This window comes from Haliotis asinina, chromosome 2, assembly GCF_037392515.1.
Source record: "Haliotis asinina isolate JCU_RB_2024 chromosome 2, JCU_Hal_asi_v2, whole genome shotgun sequence".
NCBI classification, from domain to species: Eukaryota; Metazoa; Mollusca; class Gastropoda; order Lepetellida; family Haliotidae; genus Haliotis; species Haliotis asinina.
In genome coordinates this window covers 13,029,645-13,051,256 of record NC_090281.1, presented here as the reverse complement: position 1 = coordinate 13,051,256, position 21,612 = coordinate 13,029,645, and the positions used below count along the sequence as shown (strand labels likewise).

General features: G+C 40.9%; 1 protein-coding gene and 1 pseudogene across 1 annotated transcript in view; one reads left to right on the top strand and one right to left on the bottom strand.

Moving 5' to 3' along the window:
* Positions 1–1,533: 1,533 nt before the first annotated feature.
* On the bottom strand, positions 1,534–9,843 carry LOC137271573 (uncharacterized; annotated as a pseudogene).
* A 3,441-nt stretch (positions 9,844–13,284) lies between these two features.
* Positions 13,285–21,612, top strand: part of LOC137271572 (hepatitis A virus cellular receptor 1-like) — a 28,891-nt gene continuing 20,563 nt past the window's right edge. The window contains exon 1 of the mRNA XM_067804018.1: positions 13,285–13,611. Coding sequence (XP_067660119.1) covers positions 13,285–13,611 — 327 coding nt within the window. The remainder of the gene's footprint in view (positions 13,612–21,612) is intronic.

Below are 21,612 nucleotides of genomic sequence, written 5' to 3'. Positions count from 1 at the left end.
TTTACAGTGGCATTACGTCATGAAGGAGGAAAGTTTCCAGATGTCCATATTTTGTCAAATATATCTGAAAGTGTGACAAGACATGGTTCAGGCAGGTGTTGGAACAGCTGATAATGAATATTGTCATCACCCGCTACTGTGTCATGAGCTTGCTCAAGGGCAGTATATAGCTCATGTAATGAAAACACATGATTATAGTCATCACCCTTATATGATTCAAATTTAAGTTTTGTCTTCTTCTGTTGTTTCTGATATCTCTGAAACTCAGGGACGTAATTTGCCGATGAAGAATTTTTGGCAAAAGTTTCGCCAATTTTATTTGCAATTTGACATTTGTCAGTAATTAAATTATCACAATTGAGATGATGAACGGCAGGTTTTGAACCTTTGCCTTTAATTCTTTGAACCATGTTCCATACTTTGGATTTTAAATGTGAAGTTGTGGACAGATGGCGGATATATTTCCTTGCTTTCCTAGCATTTTTGCAGTCTGTCGTAAACCATGGCTTTCGTGCATGTGGAGTTGTAGAGTATCTTGGTATGAACTCATCAGCAATTACATTTAAAATGTCTGAAAATACCTGAATAGGATCAGCAATATCACTGAAACATTCGGGTTTTAGTTTAGATGTGCATTGAGTTTGAAGTAAGGACCAGTCAGCCTTGGAAAAATTCCATCTTGTATATAATGAAGATTCAGTTGGAGAAGATTCAGATAATAGGGTTGGAAAATGATCTCTTCCACAGAGATCGTTATGAACGGACCAATCAAATTCATTAAGTATATTAGAGTCTGCAAAAGACAAATCTAGAGAAGAGTAGGTGCCGGTTGCAGGATGTAGATAAGTGCTTGAATCATCATTAGCACAGCCCATTATTTGAGATAAACAATTCCCGTATTTTACCTTTAGTGTTAGTATTTGTACCACCCTAGAGTGGATTGTGACCATTAAGATCACCCATTATAATGCATGGTTTCGGAAGTTAATCATAGAGACCTTGGAGATCAGTCAGGTGAAGTGTTGAAGAAGGCGGAATGTGAAGTGTGAGTCTCACTGCAGCTGCTTGGAGATTAGTTGTAAGTGGTACATGGCTGTGGATAACATTCTGCTTAACAAGGATTGAGGACCTACCAGTGGCCAAAGGTGAGAAATAATGACATGCATCGTACTGACGTAAATTAACATTATCTGTCAGTTTCAGATGAGTTTCCTGCAGAGAGAGCAATGATGTTGTCAGATCTTGGATTAATAGATGTAACTCATTATAATTAGTGTTCAATCCTCCACAGTTCCACTGTACTATATTTCTGGAAGACATTATCGTTTGGATAGGTTGATTGGGGATCTACCCCGCACTTTCTTTGAGAGCGACAAGCTATGTGCAATGGGATAGATGTGATCCATTTCCTCAAGTGATCCAAACTTGTTTAAAAAATTGATTTTATTATCTGACCCCTTTGGTGCTCGATTTGATTTCGAAGTTTCTGGCCTTGTCTTGAATTTCGATTTTACAGTTTGTTTATTGCTTCTATCAGACTGTGCAGGAGTTGTAGTCAAAGGAGATACGATCTTTTCCGTAGACTGAGCTGTATCTGTCTGAGTAGACTGTTCTGAGATAGACTGTGAAACATCAGGAGAGATATACTGAGGAATATCTGAATTCCCCCATGTCAAGTCAGTCCGACATGAGCTTGACGAAGTTGGTACTGTCGTAGTTGTTCCTTTTGATAAGGTTTCAGGTGTTTTTTGTGACAGGGGCCTACGTTTCAGCGTGCTCAGTAGATTGTACAACCTTTCTTGCTTCAGCAAAAACTGACGTTCCTGGAAAATTTGATTTTGTTAATTTCCATTTGCTTTTTCCAAATGGGACATTCTTTGGAGAAGGATGAATGATTTCCTGAACAGTTTGCACATGTTTTTGTGAATACTGTCACAATCTTCGGTTACATGTGTATTCTCAGCACAGTGAGCACATGTAACAGACAATGTGCAAGTATTAACACCATGTCCGTACTTTTGATACTTAAAGCAGCGAAGAGGATTTGGAATATATAAGTCAACATTGAGATTGCAGTAACCTGCTTTGATTGACTTTGGAGGAATTGCAGCTGAAAATGAAAACAGATATGTATTGGTTTGGACAGTCTCATTATTTTTCCGTGTTGTGAAACGTTTGACGGAAGATACTCCTTGATCTCCATCTGGGACACTATATCGAGCTCAGTCATGTCTGCTAGAAAACGCTCACGGTCTCGAACTGTACCTTTGCTTGTATTCAGTGTTCTGTGAGCAGAAACTAAAACCTGGACTCCGACAAACTTATCAGTTGATAACAGGTTGGTGGCTTGTTTTCTGCTACATTCAATCAGCAGCGACCCTGATCGCAAGCGTTTGATATCCTTCACCTCACCTGCAATGCCAGAGATACCTTTTGAAATTGCAAGGGGATTTAATTGTAAAGGAGTCTTGTCAAGGGCCTCGATAACCAAAAAACGTGGCCAGTGTTCAATTTGTATAGATGGTCCGTCCTGATCATCATTTTCCAGTTGACGTTTGTTTGTTTTTTTTGTTAGGGGTGTGGTAATCCATGATTATTTGTATATTGGGTCGTCATCCGAGCTTCCCTCCCACCACAAGGAAGATGCTAAAGCAAGCGGGTCTCTGGCGTACAGAAGAAGAAGAAGAAGAAGTTTATTCTCATAAATCACACGAGGTGACACAGAGAACATACAGATGATTTACAATATGTACAGTATGGTTTGTGCAAGTCAACAATGAAAAGAAAATTACAATTTTGCACATGGTAGTCTCATTTGTACAGACATAAACCTTCCTTGATATATTTAGCTAATTTCAAAGTGAGTGGTTTATAATATGATTTCATTATTGAGATGAATTTATCTAACGAAGGATTATTACAAAAGTACTAGGCAGATATTTATTTCTTAGCGTTGCTAGACCTGAGCATATTAAAAGGAAGTGGTATTCATCGCCCACTGCAGCATTACACAGTGTGCATTTCCTATCAGAAACAACGATTGTAGTCCATCTTCCAGTTTCTATAGGTAATCTGTGGTTAGCTGTTCCAAAGCGTGTATACCATATTCTAAGATTTGGAGGCAGTTCCAGAAGATTGGGATTTAGATTAGGTACTTCTTTATAAAGAATGTAATATTTGCCTTTTAAGGAAGCATTTGCTGTTGCATTCCATGTCTGATAAAAGTGATCAATGAGAACCCGTTTAACATTAGTTTTTAAAACATTTGGAGAAAGAATAGACTGTGACATCCATACGTGGTAAAAGCCAGTTTCCCGTAAGGTTTTTTTCTATTGCTGAAAGTAAGCTTAACGTATAATTAGGACAGGCTGACTTCAGGGTATACATGAGAGAGTATATTTTGGATGATAGTTTGTGTGGGAGTAATAGCATTTTACACCAATGAGAAAGCATTCGGATCTTTATAGAGATATCTAACGGGTATCGGCCCAGCTTGCCGTATACCATGTAATCTGAAGTTGTCATTTTAACCTTAAGAATGTATGTACAACACTTTAGATGGAGACGTTCTATGATCTGTGTATTTTCGTATCTCCATACTCCTGAGGCATACAGTAATATGGGTTGTACAATTTGGTCAGTTTTAACTGGCAGTCTAGTGGCATATCTAACATTCTTATTTTTCGCAATACTGCATACATGGCTCTGGAGGCTTGAGCATGAAGTCGTTTAATACCTTTACAAAAACGTCCATTATTGTTAAACAACATACCAAGATAAATGTATTCTTTTACATCCTCAATATTTTCATCATCAAGTTTGAAGAGGGGACATTTTTTACAACTTCCTTTGGAAAATATTACAGCCTTAGTTTTTGATATATTAACATTCAGTTTCCATGTTTTTCAGTATTCTGAGAAAATATTTAATGCATGCTGAAGATCATAACTTGATTCTGCAAGTATTACAGTATCATCTACGTACAACAGGAGAAACAACTTTATGTACGAACCGATATGATCTTCAAACATAAGCCGAGTTGACTTCAAACCAGTAAAGTTGTGTTCAGCACCAAGGATACCCGGATGATATACTCCAGCAGCAGAATTGAAAGATTAATAATTCCACCAGATTGGCCCATGAGACATCGCCTTCTCGGCATAAGACTCTAGGCAAAGTTTATGAAAAACGTATCACGAAGTGAAATCTTTTTCTATGAATAAGGGTGCCAAGATCATATTTTCAAAATGTCCAAGTAAAAAGGTTGCGCAATCATATAAAACTATGCACAGGGCTTGACGTGACTAGCCGATTGGTTGAACCGGGCCAGTTCAACCACCCGTATAGGCGAAGTAAGGGCTGCAGTGGTGTGTTGGGCAAATGGAACGCAGTAAAAGGCACATAGCCCTCAACCACCAGGATCCCGTCCTCCACCGACACGGGATGCAACCCACGGCAAACAGGTTGCCCAACTCGGTCGCCTCTTATGACCAGCATTGTCAAGTTCTGCCATCTCCTCCAAAAGATGATCACTATCCCTAACAATACCTTTACTTGAATTGAGGGTCCGATGGATAGACACTGTAACAGGAGATCCAGCTAAACTATCTGTTGTCGTTTGCTGCATTCTATGAGCAACGATCCAGATCTCAGTCTTTTGATATTTTTACATCCCCAGCTATACCATAAACTACTTTAGAAATAATAAACGGGTTCAGTTTGATTGGTTGTTTGTCCGGAGATTCAATAACCAAAATCGTGGCCAGTAGTCTATTTGTTTTAATGGCCTACAACTTTCAGTTGTACTTTGATCATTGTCAAGTTTCTTTTTTAGTGAGTGAGTTAATATTTGACGTCACATCGGCAATATCTCAGCCATATTGTCACGAGAACGTTAAATACTGAAATGGAATGTATGGATACTATAAAAACCTGTCATCGAGGGACAGTAAAACAACTAGAATATCACATTTGGGATTACAACTAGTGTGGAAAGTTAAAACTAATATCACTGTTCAAACAATACAACACAAAATTAGGCTATCGATTGCCAACAACTGAAGGTAGATCACCATACTAGGGGCCATGGGGACTTACATTACTTTTGCTACCTGCATGGACCCTAATTGGATTTACATCATCCCCTCAGCTGTTAGCAATTTAGTCACATCTAGCCAAAAATTAAAAACACACATATACTACGATTAAAAACAGTGGAAGTCTAAACGTACATGAAATGTTTTGGGACTTACGTACCCTCTCAGGAGGACAATAATTTTACGGTACTTCAACCCCCTTCAAGGGTACAGCCACTAACAGTTCAAGTTACTAATCTAAACTACCATGAATTAAAATGCAGCTATCTACAGAACATAATAATCAGAATTCAATGATGAAATCAATTTCTTTTAAAAATCCAAGAATTAAATGAGAACTTACGATGTTAAAAAGGTCCTTAATTGTTTTGACATTGAAATATTTATCCCTTGTGATGGAGAATTCAACACAGTCAAGCAGGATATGCTTGACCGTGGTTCTCTCATCACAAGGGATGCAAAACGGAGGATCCTCACCTTTCAATAGGTATGAATGAGTATATCTAGTATGGCCAATACGACATCGCCGCATGATTACCTCTTCAAATCTGGACTTACAACCCAAGTAGGAATAACCAATGTAAGGTTTTATTTCATGTAATTTATTGATGCCTACCTGGGTGTCCCACGTCTTCTGCATCAGATCACGGAAAAAAGATCTAATGTTAGCTTTATAATCAGAGTATGGGATAAGAAATGGTGTCACAGATTTGTTGAGTGCTGCCTTGGCAGCAAGATCGGCCAGTTTGTTACCTGAAATGCCTACATGGCTTGGTAACCAACAGAAGACGATGTCGTATTGGCCAGTAGCAAGATTATTATACAATTCAATAATGTCAATTAAAAGTGGATGTTTACATGATAATTTTTAATAGCCTGAAGGCAAGAAAGAGAGTCTGAATAGATTATATATTGTTTACATTTAGGGTGTCTTTGAATATATTTAAGAGCTGTTAATATGGCGTTAGCTTCAGCTGTGAAAATAGAAATATTATCTGGTAATCTAAAAGATATTGTTCTGGATCCAGTGACAGTGGCACAAGCAACTGCGCCATCGTCCTTGGACCCATCTGTAAATAAGGATTTATAATTGCTATATTTATGTTTCAGTTGATTATATTCGGGTTTATATTGTAATTCATTCGTTTCTGATTTTTTAAATGTAGTTAATGTTAGGTCAACTTGTGGCCTAACCAATTGCCAAGGAGGAGAAGAAAGAAGACGGGAGGGAGCTATGTTTTCCAGCTCAATGCCGGCCGAAGAAAGAAAGGGTTTAATTCGGTGCCCTAGAGGTGGAACAAGAGAAGACTTCTTGTCGTACAAATCCCCATAAAGGGGATTGAAAACACAGTTATATGCAGGGTTAGATTCATTAGCATGTAATTTAGTAATGTAAGGATAATCTAATACGACGTTGTGTAAGAGATGGTTCATCGGCCTCAACGTAGAGACTGTCTATAGATGAAGTTCTGAAGGACCCAAGACAAAGTCTTAGACCTTGGTCATGGACAGAATCTAATAGTTTAAGGTTGCTTTTGCAGGCTCGGCCATATACGATGGAGCCATAATCAAGTTTTGAGCGGATGAGTGATCTATATAAGTGAAGGAGGGTAGTCTGATCCCCTCCAAACCTTGAATTAGAAACAACCTTTAATAAACCGAGTGCCTTCAAGCATTTGGCTTTAAGGGATTTAATATAGGGGAAAAAGGTCAAATGTGAATCGAAAATAAGTCCCAAGAACTTGGCTTCCTTGACAACTTTAATGGGAGTGCCATCTAGAGATAGTTCAGGGTCTTTATGTGGTTTGTACTTACGACAAAAATGCAAAAATGTATGCAATTAATTTTCGATTTAGAAAATTTAAAGCCGTTTTGAAGACACCATTTATTTATTTTGTATAAACACAACTGCAATTGTCGTTCAATAGTATGCATATTTTTCCCACGACCACATTGTATATCTGTGATAAGGTTATTTGTTTCCAAGTACCAAACAAGTCGATTATTTATCATGCGTTCCATGTCTTGCAAACACAGCTAGTTAATGAAATCGGACGATAATTGGGTGGATCCGTATGATCACGTCCAGGTTTAGGTATTGGTACCACTATAGCATCACGCCATGAAGAAGGAAATTTCCCGGATGTCCAAATATCATCAAATATTGATAAGAGCGTCTCTAAACAGGATTCTGGTAAGTGCTTCAGGAGTTGATAATGTATGTTATCAGCTCCTATAGCAGTGTCATGAGCTTGGTCAAGAGCAGTATGGAGTTCATGAACAGACAACATTTCATTATAATCTTCCCCATTATCTGAGTTAAAAATTAATAGTTTTCTTTTCTTGTTGTTTTTGATACTGCTGGAATTTAGGTACATAGTTAGAAGAGGAAGAGCGCTTAGAGAGGGTTTCGCCCAGTTTATTTTTACGATATCTGATTTATCCGTAAGTAACTGATCTCCATGTTTAAGATGATGGACAGTAGATTTAGTACCTTTACCTTTAATTTTCTGGACCATGTTCCATACCTATGGATACATAATTTTGCCAAGATTGGCGTTTGTTCTGTTTAAAAGTACGCCGCGCTTTAGCATTTAAAATTTTAAATTTATTTAAATTATGCACCATAGGATGGCGACGGAAATAATGTTCTGCTTTTTTCCTTGCCTTCCTAGCTTGTTTGCATTCATTGTTGAACCATGGTTTTCGAATATGTGGAACTGCAGAGGAATGTAGTATACACTCAAACATTTAATAGCATCAGGAACGTCAATAAAACGTTCAGGTTTAAGCTTTTCAGCACACAGTGTTTCATATAAAGCCCAGTTAGCCGTTTTAAAATTCCGCCTTGATGATGGAGGAACATCAGATGGCGTTACAGCTTTTAATATAGTAGGAAAATGGTCACTTCCACAGAGGTCATCGTAGTTCTGAATTTGTCAATGACAAGTCGAGAGCAGAATAAGTCCCTGTACCAGGTTGCAAATATGTGCTGGAACCATCATTATAGATACAACAATTTACCTTTAGTGCTTGTAGTTACACTACCCCAGAATGGGTTGTGGCCATTTGAATCTCCCATTATAATACAGGGCTTCGGGAGTTGGTCATACAGGGCTTGAAGATCAGTTTTGGCAAACGTCAAAGACGGCGAAATATAAAGAGAGCATAGCGTAAACGCTACATGTAAAGTAATTCTCACAGCAACAGCCTGCATATTAGTATTAAGCGAAACAGGGCTTTGTATAACGTTTTGTCTCATTAGAATGGATGAGCCACCAGTGGCCCTATCACCCGGAGGTGCAAAACAATGATATGCATTAAAATGATGAAGGTCAAATGTATCTGTTTGTTTTAAATATGCCTCTTGGAGACATATCGCTGAAGGTGTAAAATCGTGGACTAATAGCTGTAAATCATGTAAATTAGTCCTCAATCCTCTGCAGTTCCACTGTACAATATTATTGGAATAAACTATCTTTTGGGGGGATTTATTGGGGATCTACCCCGCACTCTTTTAGAGGGCGACAAGCTATGTGCCCTAGAATGGACGTTTTCAGAAATGTCCATGTCTTCAAGAGACCCGTATTTATTGAACAATTGAATTTTGTTCTGTGACCCTTTAGGAGCTCTGCCACTTTCTGTTTAGAAGCATCAGACTTTGGCTTCGGTTTACTTTTCACCGTTTGTTGACTATCAGCTGTCGACTGAGACTTTGAGTGTGACTGAGATGTGATTTGTGATCAGAAGAAGACTTTGAGGTATTAGGAAGTGATTCCTCAGTCTGTGATGATATAGCAGTGCACAAATGCTGTGGAGAGTCGCAATTGACCCAAGTCAAGGTAGTTTGACAGCCTGTGGTTGATGTTGTTTCAGAACTAGACCCCGATGACGTTTTTGCTACTGCAGCATAACTTACTGTAAGTTCAGATCTCTTTACCAGTTTTTTGGCCTCAGAAAAGGGGATATATTGTGTAAATTTTATTTTATTGATCTCCATTTGCTCTTTCCAAATTCGACACTGTTTAGAAAATGAAGAATGGTCGCCTGAGCAATTGGTGCATTTTTTATAATCCCTGTCACAATCTTCCGTTGTGTGTGTCTTCTCACCACAGTGAGCACACACAACAGACAATGTGCATGTATTTACACCGTGTCCATATTTCTGGCATTTAAAACACCTGAGCGGGTTGGGGATGTAGGTGTCAACTTGTATGTTACAATAGCCTGCCTTCACTGATTTGGGAGTATTTGGGCATGAGAAAGTGAACAGATATGTATTTGTTTGGAACGTTTCATTGTTTCTTCGAGTAGAAAAGCGCTTGACATACAGCACACCTTGATCTTTCATTTCCGATCCTATGTCAATTTCGGGCATATCAGCAAACAATCGATCTCGATCTCTGATGATACCTTTACTAGTGTTTAAGGTCTTGTGAGCAGAGACCGTGACCGGCATACCCACGAAAGATGTCATGTTCATCAAGTTGGTTGCTTGCTGCTTTTTCCCGCACTCAACTAGCAAAGCGCCCGAACGTAAACGTCTTATATTTTTCACATCCCCAGCAATACCTTGAATACCCTTCGATACTGCAAAGGGGTTCAACTTTAAAGGTGTCTTGTCAGGAGTCTCAATGACAACGAAACGCGGCCAATACTCAATCGATACAGCCGGTCTATGGTCAACATCAACAGGGTCAATATCAAGTGGACGTTTGGTTTTTTTTGTTGGGGTTTCATACGCCATAGTTAGTATAATATGGTTCATCATCCGAGCTCCCCACCCACCACGGAGTATCACAAGGACAATGCTAGAGCAAGCGGGCCTCCAGCTTACAGCACCAAGGATACCCGGATGATATACTCCAGTAGAAGAATTATAAATAATTAATCCACCGGATTGGCCCATGAGCCAACGCCTTCTGGGCATAAGACTCTAGGCAAAATTCAGAACATAAAGATACATTTCAAAACCAGGAAAGTCGATGATTAATTTGGCCAAGACCAAAATTAAATATCCAAATCAAAATTGTGCAATGACATATATATAATATTTATATATATATATATAGTTCATGCACAGGGCTTGGCATGACCAGCCGATTGGTTGAATCGGGCCAATTCAACCACCCGTCTAGGTGAAGTAAGGGCCGAAGTGGTGCCCACCACGGAGTATCACACGGACAATGCTAAAGCAAGCGGGCCTCCAGCTTACAGCACCAAGGATACCCGGATGATATACTCCAGTAGAAGAATTATAAATAATTAATCCACCAGATTGGCCCATGAGCCAACGCCTTCTGGGCATAAGACTCTAGGCAAAATTCAGAACATAAAGATACATTTCAAAACCAGGAAAGTCGATGATTAATTTGGCCAAGACCGAAATTAAATATCCAAATCAAAATAGTGCAATGACATATATACATATGGAAATTAATTAAGCAACACCAAATTCAAAGACACATAAAAACTTAACAAAGTTTAACGAAGTAATTTTGATGATTGATTATTCAATTTTGATGTATTGACATACAGCATGAGCTTTTCATGGGTTGATATGACGCGCGTGAAGCTTGCACAGCGCACGTGCATTGCTTTAACCTCAACTTTCGAAAAATGCACTTTTTCCCTGGGGTGTTTACAAGCGCAGGTTGTCGATTGCATTCGGTTTTTCATTCATTTCAATGTCATGGCACGTAGGAAATTATCAGAGGCCACTCGTTGGCAAATAATCGGCATGAGGAATGCTGGTATGTCTCTAAGACAAATCGGGACTCAAATCGGACGACATCATTCCATAATTTCAAAACTTTTGAAAAAATACCGGGCCACTAATGAAGTTAAAGACCTGCCTAGACCAGGAAGACCCAGGAAGACCACAGTCCGGGAGGACAGAGCTTTACTGAGACTTGTACGGCGCAGGTCCTTCGACTCGAGCTCTCGGTTGAGACAGGAGTGGCTTCCAGGGAGACCCATCTCGAACAGGACTGTTCGGAATCGTCTGAAAGCTGCAGGATACCGGGCAAGGAGGCCAATCAAGCGACCCAGACTGTCTCCAGCCCATAAGGCAGCCCGACTGGCCTGGTGTAATGACCGTTTGCACTGGAACATTGCCTCTTGGAGGAAGGTCCATTTCTCAGATGAGAGCCGGTTCTTGCTGCACATGGTGGACGGTCGTACTCGGGTCTGGAGGCAGAGGAACACAGCAATGGCTCCACGGAACATCCAGGAGACTGTGGCCTTTGGGGGAGGTTCCGTTATGGTATGGGGGTGCATTTCCATGAACTGCAAGTTGGATATCATTACCATCCGTGGCAACCTTAACGGTGTTCGTTACCAACAGGAGGTTCTTGACAGGGCTGTGGTACCTCATTTTGAGAACCATCCTCTGGCAACGAGACCCATATTTATGGACGACAATGCTAGACCTCACAGGGCGCATGCTGTAAATGATTTTTTGCGGCAAAATGCAATTGACAGAATTCCATGGCCTGCCATGAGCCCTGACCTCAACCCCATTGAACATTTGTGGGACTTTATTGGCCGTCGTGTGAGGCAGAGAGACCCACCAGTCCATAATCTCAACGAATTGACGGCTGCCCTGCATGAGGAGTGGAACAGGATCCCCCAGAATCAGATCCGGAGACTCATCCAAGGAATGAGGAGGCGTCTGGAATCGGTGGTGCGTGCGCAGGGAGGACACACTAGATATTGATGAAAGTCGGTGTGCAGACTCTCAGATGACTGTTCTTTCTTTCCATGTGACATTTGTGTTAATACACCTGACAACAACGTCTGTGGATGAATAGTAAATTGTGTCCATTTTTTCATGAATTTAAGACAGTTTTAAGAATTTGGATTTCGTTGCAATAAAGCAAAGTCTTGATACTTTTTCCCTTTAAGTTGTTTGTCAGAGATCGTCTGTTGAATAAAAAAGTGTCAAACTATATCAACCCGGCATATTTTGATTGTCAGAACACTTCAAAGTTGCTCCAATAGAAAAAATTGGGGTGTTGCTTGATTAATTTCCAGGTGTATATATATAGTTCATGCACAGGGCTTGGCATGACTAGCCGATTGGTTGAGTCGGGCCAATTCAACCACCCGTCTAGGTGAAGTAAGGGCCGAAGGTGTGTGTTGGGCAAATGGAACGCAGTTAAAAGCCCAATTGCCCTCAACCACCAGGATCCCGTCCTCCACCGACACGGGACGCAACCCACGGCAAACAGGTTGCCCAATTTAGTCGCCTCTTACGACAAGCAAAAGGGTGCTGTGGACACATTCTGTCTCGGGTCCACACGGGAGAAGAGCACTTAGCGTTACCCAGCACCCACCACGAGGAGGTGACTCTTCATGGGTGCCAGTTTCTCTTTTAAGGGGGTTTCAAGGTCCATCTACCAGACTGGCCCATGAGCCACCGCCTTCCCGGCATAAGACTCTAAGCAAATTACAAAATTGAAGTGACTCATTCGAAACTCAAATATATAATGGTTTAGCCAAGACATCTGATAAACTTTCGGAAATTTATGCATCAGAATATACATACTCAGGGCTTGGCATGACCAGCCGATTGGTTGAACCGGGCCAATTCAACCTCCCGTCTAGGTGAAGTAAGGGTCGAAGGGGTGTGTTGAGCAAATGAACGCGGTTACAGGCTACCAGTGCCCTCAACCCCAAAACTCATGTCCTTCACCGACACAGGGCCGCAAGCAACGGGGAACGGGTTGGTGAACCAAATATGCCCCCACTTAGCGTTACCCAGCACCCACCACGAGGAGGTGGCTTTTCACGGGTGCCCCTGTTAAGTTTAAATGGACTTTGACTGTTTTGGGCGTACGTATCCCGTGACGTATAAAGGACATTGAACCGTAATTGTCTGACATTCTGCGGTAGTCATTCTAGAATGTAACAGTGCCAAAAAGCCAACGACACATTGAAGCAATAAATGCACGAATTGGTCGTTTTGTGAGATGAATAACGATGTAAGAGGCAGGTATCACAAATCTTGGCATTCCCGAGAAACATGCACATAAGAATTATGATAGATTTTGAAAGCTAACAAGATACTGAATGAGACAGATACTGTCGGAACTCTTGGATGCTCTGCTGTATCGATTCTAGAAGTGACTTGTTAGAGTACTTCTGCATTATTAGTGCTTAGTTCAGAAGACGAGCTGGGTCTGCCATGTTAACTTCCAAGTACACGGGAACAAATGGATGCAATGCCGTTTTTCTACCTGTCCTCCTTCTACACTTCTCTTTATGTGCGGCATCACAGAGAAGTTTTGGTGCAACAGCGGATGTAGTTTTGCCCGGATCTGTGTTCCACACATTTCGTAGAACTACGGTACAGCAGTGTCGCCAACTCTGTGTTTACTCGTCAAGATGTCTCTCGATCAGCTGGTCATCATCCACAAGGGAGTGTCAGCTGAATTCAAAGAAACGGAATAGTGAACGTTTGCTTGTATCTGACAAGAACCTGTATCTGTCAGTCCAAGATATGACACAACAGGTAAGGGCGAGGAAAGGAGTAGAAAAAATTGAAAAATAACTATTTCGAGTTTAAATCCTAGTTGTTTTCAGGACTTGTATAAGAATATATGTGTTGGTTGGCAAGGTTGGCTTGATTTGGAGACTAAGCTTGCTCTGTGACGTATATAACGTTCAGTAGTATAGTGAATACATTACAGTATTCCAGAAATATCGTGTCTAAAATACGTTATGCATTTATGACGCATTAAATCTTTGGACGAAAGTTAATCGCTGACTTGAACCGTTGATCGTATTGTTCCCCGCAACATTAACATCATTGTCCTATATAATATAAAAGTTGACATTTTAGTGAATTATTGAACCGACACATCCACCATAACTATCTTGACTTTAAAGGATCGGGATTCGCTGACGAAATACTGAAAAGAATATGGCTCGAGTGAGTAAGGGTTGGAGGGAGAGACGAATATGCTCTTTAGGTCACTTTCATGACTTCAAAACAGACATTTATATCTTCCTGTGTGTTGGGAATCAGTTCAGTGATTTCCTCGAGATAGCCAAACGCTTCAACTACAACGCTACCCTTCCGTCCCACACAATACATGTATGTTTCCACATTTAACAACACAAGTGCAAAGAAAGAGCGGATAGTGAGAGATATTGCCTTTACTTGTTCTCAGTGCAAAAATACTTCTGGCAAATAATATACTTTGATCGTTTGCACCCTTGTACATAAAATTATGACTGATGCGGGAAATGTCTTCAGTGCTCTGATAGTTTGATAACTATTTAGCTGGTGAAATGTTTATGTAAAATGTCGAGTCCTCGGTTCTGTTTTACTTGGCTATTTCTATGTAAAATCGGTTTGACACATCTAATCAGGCCTTTACCAGACTGTTCCCATACACTTAAATGTAAATGTCACGTGTTTATGCTATCGATATCTGTTATAGTTTAAAAGGATTATCTAAGATTGTCATGAAGTCTGTTCCATCAAGTGCGTCCCTCCCCACTTGCAGCTATGTTATTGTTTTCTATGTTGAGACTCATTAATACATGGGTAAAGGATTTCTGATAGCTTTGATTGAAACGTAAGATGCTTGTTTGGTAACATGCCACTGATATCGGCCAGAAACATAACGTATTCTTTGCAGCTTAAATTTCACAAGAATTATTTATTGGTATTCCTATTTTCGAGTTACATATTCTGTCTGCGAATACCTGATTCCGATTGCCATAGTCGGCTTAAGACTTTCAACAACAGATTTCAGGGTAATTATAACATCAAGCAAAAGAGCTACTATCGCGTACGATTGCACTGCAAATGCGGATAAGGTCTTGAGGTACACAGATGAATAATCTGTTTGACATAGTAATGTTTAGATAGTGTTATGTCTCCATTCAAAGGTTCAAACTAAAAGTGAACTTGAAAACAGCCCGTGAGAGATCTAGGGTTGAAATGTTTTAACAACAAAGGAATGTGATTTTATTAACAATTGCATTGTATAAAAAACTACAAATCAATGCAAATCAATACAAAGGTATCGCAGTACAAATGTAGTGGTAATACAATACAAGAGTATCGACTAGAGAAGTTGAGTGACCCTTAATATTTATCTCTAATAAAAATAATCAATGAAAGTGCTAGATTGATTCCATTCTTTTGCTGACGTTTTAAATGAATAGCTGATGAGTGTGTACCAAAGTCATCTTCGACTCCCCATGTACTAAAACCATGGTTTAAAGGGGCACTGATGCGAAGTGAATGTTTCTCGCCAACGGTCTAATTACGAAACCAAGCTGCAAAACTGGTCAACACCCGCTCCCTCGACCATGACGGACAAAGGGACTGGGCTCCTGTCCTCATTAGCAGAATTTCTTCACCCTAAACAGTTAGGAGGCCGGTTGCCGATCATATGCCATTATTTAAAAACAACCATGGTATTCCTTGTCTGGTTGCAACAAAATATCCCAGCAGTGTATTTTTTCTGCTGCCTGGATGGTATAGTGACTGTTCCAATTTGATCCTATTTCTGTGTATTTTACATCGATATGTAAACATGTCATGTGAAAATATGATGTCTACAGGCACGTAGCAAGGAATTTGAAAGATGGCAAAGCTTTATATTTAAATAGTTTTGAGTGAGTGAGTTTAGTTTTACGTCGCATCCAGTAATATACCAGCTATATGGCGGCGGTCCGTAAATAATCGAGTCTGGACCAGACAATCCAGTGACCAACAACATGAGCACCGATTCTGCGCAGTTGGGAACCGATGACATGTGTCAGCCAAGTCAGCGAGCCTGACCACCCGATCCCGTTAGTCGCCTCTTACGACAAGCATACTCGCCTTTTATGGCAAGCACGGGTTGCTGAAGGCCTATTCTACCCCGGGAACCCGATGACATGTGTCAACCAAGTCAGCGAGCCTGACCACCCGATCCCGTTAGTCGCCTCATACGACAAGCATACTCGCCTTTTATGGCAAGCACGGGTTGCTGAAGGCCTATTCTACCCCGGGACCTTCTCGGGTCAGATGGTTTTGCGGGTTGGCCTAGCTGTCATAGCAAAAATCATACGTAAATTTTGGTAGCCATGTTAGCTACCCTGGTTTAACATCTTTGATAATAAAAACAATTTGAATTCGTAAACTGAAACAACAACTTTGCCACTGGTAGCGAACTCTGAAAATTTTCTTACGTAAAAGGCACCCATGAAGAGCCACCTCCTCGTGGTGGGTGCTGGGTAACGCTAAGTGCTCTTCTCCCGTGTGGACCCGGGACAGAATGTGTCCAAAGCACCCTATTGCTTGTCGTAAGAGGCGACTAAATTGGGCAACCTGTTTGCCGCGGGTTGCGTCCCGTGTCGGTGGAGGAGTGAGTGAGTGAGTGAGTTTAGTTTTACGCCGCACCCAGCAATATTACAGCTATATGGCGGCGGTCTGTAAATAATCGAGTCTGGACCAGACAATCCAGTGATCAACAACACGAGCATCGATCTGCGCAATTGGGAACCGATGACACGAGTCAACCAAGTCAGCGAGCCTGACCACCCGATCCCGATAGTCGCCTCTTACGACAAGCTGAGTCGCCTTTTATGTGTCGGTGGAGGATGGGATCCTGGTGGTTGAGGGCAGTTGGGCTTTTAACTGCGTTCCATTTGCCCAACACACACCTTCGGCCCTTACTTCACCTAGACGGGTGGTTGAATTGGCCCGACTCAACCAATCGGCTGGTCATGCCAAGCTCTGTGCATAGATTTCATATGAACCTTTTTACTTGGACATTTTGAAAATATGATGAATTGTTGTGAATTTTGGTCTTGGCACTACTGTTGATCTGTAACTTTTTCGATTGTGAATTATCCAAATTATGATCATATGAACTTTGCCTAGAGTCTTATGCCAGAAGGCGATGGCTCATGGGCCAATCTGGTAGACCAATTATTTATAACCGGGTAACCTTGGTACTGCAAGTTGGAGGCCCGCTTGCTTTAGCGTTGTCCTTGTGATACTCCGTGGTGGGTGGAGAGCTCGGATGATGAACCAACTAACCATGGCTTATGACATCTCCCCCCCCCCAAAAAAAAAAAAACAAAAAAAAAGAACAACAAAACAACAAAACAACAAAAAAAACCCAAAAAACAAAAAAAACGTCCACTTGAAATTGATCCTGTTGATACTGACCACAGACCGTCTATATCGATTGAGTATTGGCCACGTTTTCTTGTTATTGAGACTCCAGGCAAGACACCATTAAAGCTGAACCCTTTCGCAGTATCTAAGGGTATTCAAGGTATTGCAGGGGACGTTACGAACATTAGACCCTTACGTTCGGGTGCGCTGTTAATGGAATGCGGAAAAAGACAACAATCAATCAACCTGATGAACATTAAATCTTTCGTGGGCATTCCGGTCACGGTCTCACCGCATAAAACCTTGAACACAAGCCAAAGGTATCGTTAGAGATCGGGATCGATTGTTTGATGATATGTCGGAACTTGATATAGGATCTGAAATGAAGGATCAAGGTGTGCTCTATGTCAAGAGCTTTTCAACTCGCAGAAACAACGAAACCATCAAAACAAATACATATCTGTTTACTTTTTCATGTCCAAATGCTCCGAAATCAGTGAAGGCAGGTTACTGTAACATTCCAGTTGATACCTACATCCCCAACCCGCTCAGGTGTTTAAAATGCCAGAAATATGGACACGGTGTAAATACCTGCACATTGTCTGTTGTGTGTGTCTTCTCACCACAGTGACTGTGATTATAAAAAAATGCACCAATTGCTCAGGCGACCATTCTTCATTTTCTAAACAGTGTCCAATCTGGAAAGAGCAAATGGAGATCAATAAAATAAAATTCACTCAAAATATCTCTTTTTCTGAGGCCAAAAAACTGGTAAAGAGATCTGATCTTCCAGAAAGTTATGCTACAGTAGCAAAAACATCATCGGGGGCTAACTCTAAAACAACATCAACCACAGGCTGCCAAACTACCTTGACGTGGGTAAATTGCGATTCTCCACAGCTTTTGCACCCAGCTATATCATCACAGACTGAGGAATCACTTCCTAGTATTTCAAAGTCTTAATCTGATCACAAATCATCATCTCAGTCACACTCAAAGTCTCAATCGACAGCTGATAGTCAACAAACGGTGAAAAGTAAACCGAAGCCAAAGCATGATGCTTCAAAACAACAAAGTGGCAGAGCTCCTAAAGGGTCACAGTAAAATGGATGTAGTTTGTTTGCAACCTACTGACATGAATAACATGGTACAAGTATCACATCTGCCTAATTGCATAATGTGGCAGAGACAGGACTCGGATGCTCGAGTCGTAAATCAATTTATTTTCAAATTGCACGTGGTATGATTGAAGCTGTGTAGTGCATATTGTCTTCAGCAGACAGACAGGTAGACATATAGGTGTCAATAAACCAAACATTGAGCTTTCTCTGTGACAGAGGCAGCATACCACAATCAACACGTTTTTTATGTAACGAGTCGACCATTTACTTGTCTGTGTACACAACCAAGATTGGAATACTGCTCATCCGTGCACGCATACTGTTCCAGGCTCCGCGAACGTATTCACTGCGCATGCGTTACGAGCCCAGCGGAGCACAGCTATTGAAACCACTTTTTCCCCCAGCGCTGGGTTTACATTTAGTGAATCGTTTGAACTCTGATTTCCCGGGCATTTTTTTTTCATCGCGTTTTCTTCAACTTTATAGGCACCCGTGGAGAGCCACCTCCTCGTGGTGGGTGCTGGGTAATGCCAAGAGCTCGCCGACATCCCCGTAGTGGACCCGGGGGAATATTTGGTCCACCAACCCGTTGGCCGTGGGTTGCGGCCCGTGTCGGCGGAGGAAGGGATCCTGGTGGTTGAGGGCAATAGGGGCCTGCAATCGTGTTCCTGTTGCTCAATACACCACTTTGGCCCTGACTTCGCCTAGACAGGGGGTCGAATGGGCCCGGTTCGACCAATCGGCTGGTCATGCCAAGCCCTGTGCGTGGATTATGTAATTGTACAACTTTGATTTTATATTGTTTCAATTTTGGTCTTGGCTTTTCACTCATATAACACTTGTAAATTTGAAAAGTGATTTTATTAACTTTGCCTAGATTCTTATGCCCAGAAGGCGGTGGCTCATGGGCCAATCTGGTAGATCGATTAATTTTCTATTAATCTTCTGCTGGAGTATACCATTTCAGTATCCTTGGTGCTACCAGTCTGAGACCCACTGGTGTATAGCATTGTCCATGTGATACTCGGTGGAGGGTGGGGAGCTGGGATGGTGAACTTACTATTATTAACCATGGCTCAACCCCAAAAAACATAAACGAGCACTAGATGAGTGTTGTCCTCTGATGAGGAAAATATCACAAACAGATATCCAGATACGTGGAGTAGATTCGTGGTTGTATCTACGACTGATGGTGAACCACTCAAGCTAAATCCGTTTGCCAAATCAAAAGCAATTTATGGACTTGTTGGTGATGTCCAAGCTGTCAGAAAAATTAGATCAGGGTTTCTCCTCATAGAGTGTAAACAGCAAAACAACCAGCTACCCTCATAGCCACAAAACAGCTTGTAAATACTGAAATTTCAGTTTCTCCTCACAAGTCTCTGAACAGTAACAAAGGCATCTTGAGGGACAGAGACCGCTGGCTTGCCCACATGAGTGAAAAGGAAATAGTTACTGAACTGCAACACCAAGGAGTCACTCATGTTAAAAGATTCACGTTTAAGAAAAATGGAGAAACTTTGAATACCAACACCTACTTAATTTCTTTTTCTCAACCCCAACACCCAAAGTACATAAAAGCTGGATATTGTAACATCGAAGTGGAACAGTATATTCCAAACCCACTTCGTTGTTACAAGTGTCAAAAGTTTGGTCACGGTGCCCAATCCTGCAGAAATCGTGCAACATGCTATAGATGTGGTAAAGATGATCATGAAGGTTCTGACTGTTTGTCTTCTCCAAAATGTGTCAATTGTCTTGGAGATCATATGTCTTCGTCAAAGTCATGCCATGTCTGGAAACGTGAATATGAAATTGTCAAAATCAAAATCCAAAAGAATGTCACATATCATGAGGCAAAACGTTTAGTTAATGTAGCCTCCCCTCAGTCATCAGGTGTACCATATTCAACAGTTGTTGCTCGCCCCAATACTAAGTCTGTTCTGTCAGTTGCATGTCAGACAGATATCACCTGGGTTGAAGCTGACAAACATACTTTAATTGCATCAGATTCTACTGTTGATAAACACCATGCAACATCAGCTTCCCAGACTGAATCACAAACAATATCTCCTATTGTGAAAAATCCTTGTCAAAAAGTGGATTACAGACAAAAAACTGATCGAGTACCAAAGGGATCACGTGATCCTGTTCAAATCTATAACAAGTTTCAACTTTTAGAAGACATGGACGTCTCTCCTCATCCCCGTGCGCGAAATAGAAGCAGTTCGCCTCGGAAGGGGAAAAGTCGGTCCCCAGTACTACCACCTGCTATAAAATGAACAATAACTCCTTAATCCAGTGGAATTGCAGAGGACTTAGGACCAATTTTAATGAAGTACAGTTACTAGCACAGGATTATAAACCATCAGCATTTAGTTTTCAAGAAACGTACCTGAAACAAAATGATAAGTTCGAATTGCGTAAATACCATTCTTATCATTCTTTTTCACCCCCTGGTGACAAAGCCACTGGTGGATCTTCCATATTGGTGAGACATGGTATAATTCATAGCCCTGTTCCTCTCAAAACCAATCTTCAGGCTGTTGCTGTTCGTCTTACTTTACATATAACCCTTACTCTTTGTTCCTTGTATATTTCCCCTTCTTCCATTCTCCATCAGAATGATCTCCAAGATTTGTATGACCAATTACCAAAACCCTGTATCATAATGGGTGATCTCAATGGTCATAACCCATTATGGGGAAGTCCTGATACCAACAGTAAAAGGAAAGTTCTGGAAGAGTTTATATCTGATAATAATTTATGTATACTCAATGATGGCTCTGACACATATTTACATCCTGGAACGGGAACATATTCTTCCTTAGACCTGTCACTCACTGATTCAAACGTTTATAATGAGTTTGAATGGTCAGTCCATAATGATCTTTGTGGTTGTGACCATTTTCCAACAGTACTTACAGCAATTAACCCTTCCGATGATCCGCCTGTAACAAGATGGAATTTTTCAAAGGCCAATTGGCCATTATTTCACGTCACCTGCCTTAAGGAACTTAAACCTGACCTTTTCATGGATGTACCTGATCCAATTAAAATGTTCTCGGACAAACTGAAACATATAGCTGATGAAACTATTCCTAAGTCCTCTGTAAATCCGCACATCCGTAAACCATGGTTTAATGATGAATGCAAACAGGCTAGGAAAAAGAGGAAAAAAGCAGAGAAATATCTTCGTCTTCATCCCACTGTTCATAACTTAAATAATGTAAAAATCAGTTACGCTAAAGCTCGACGAACGTTT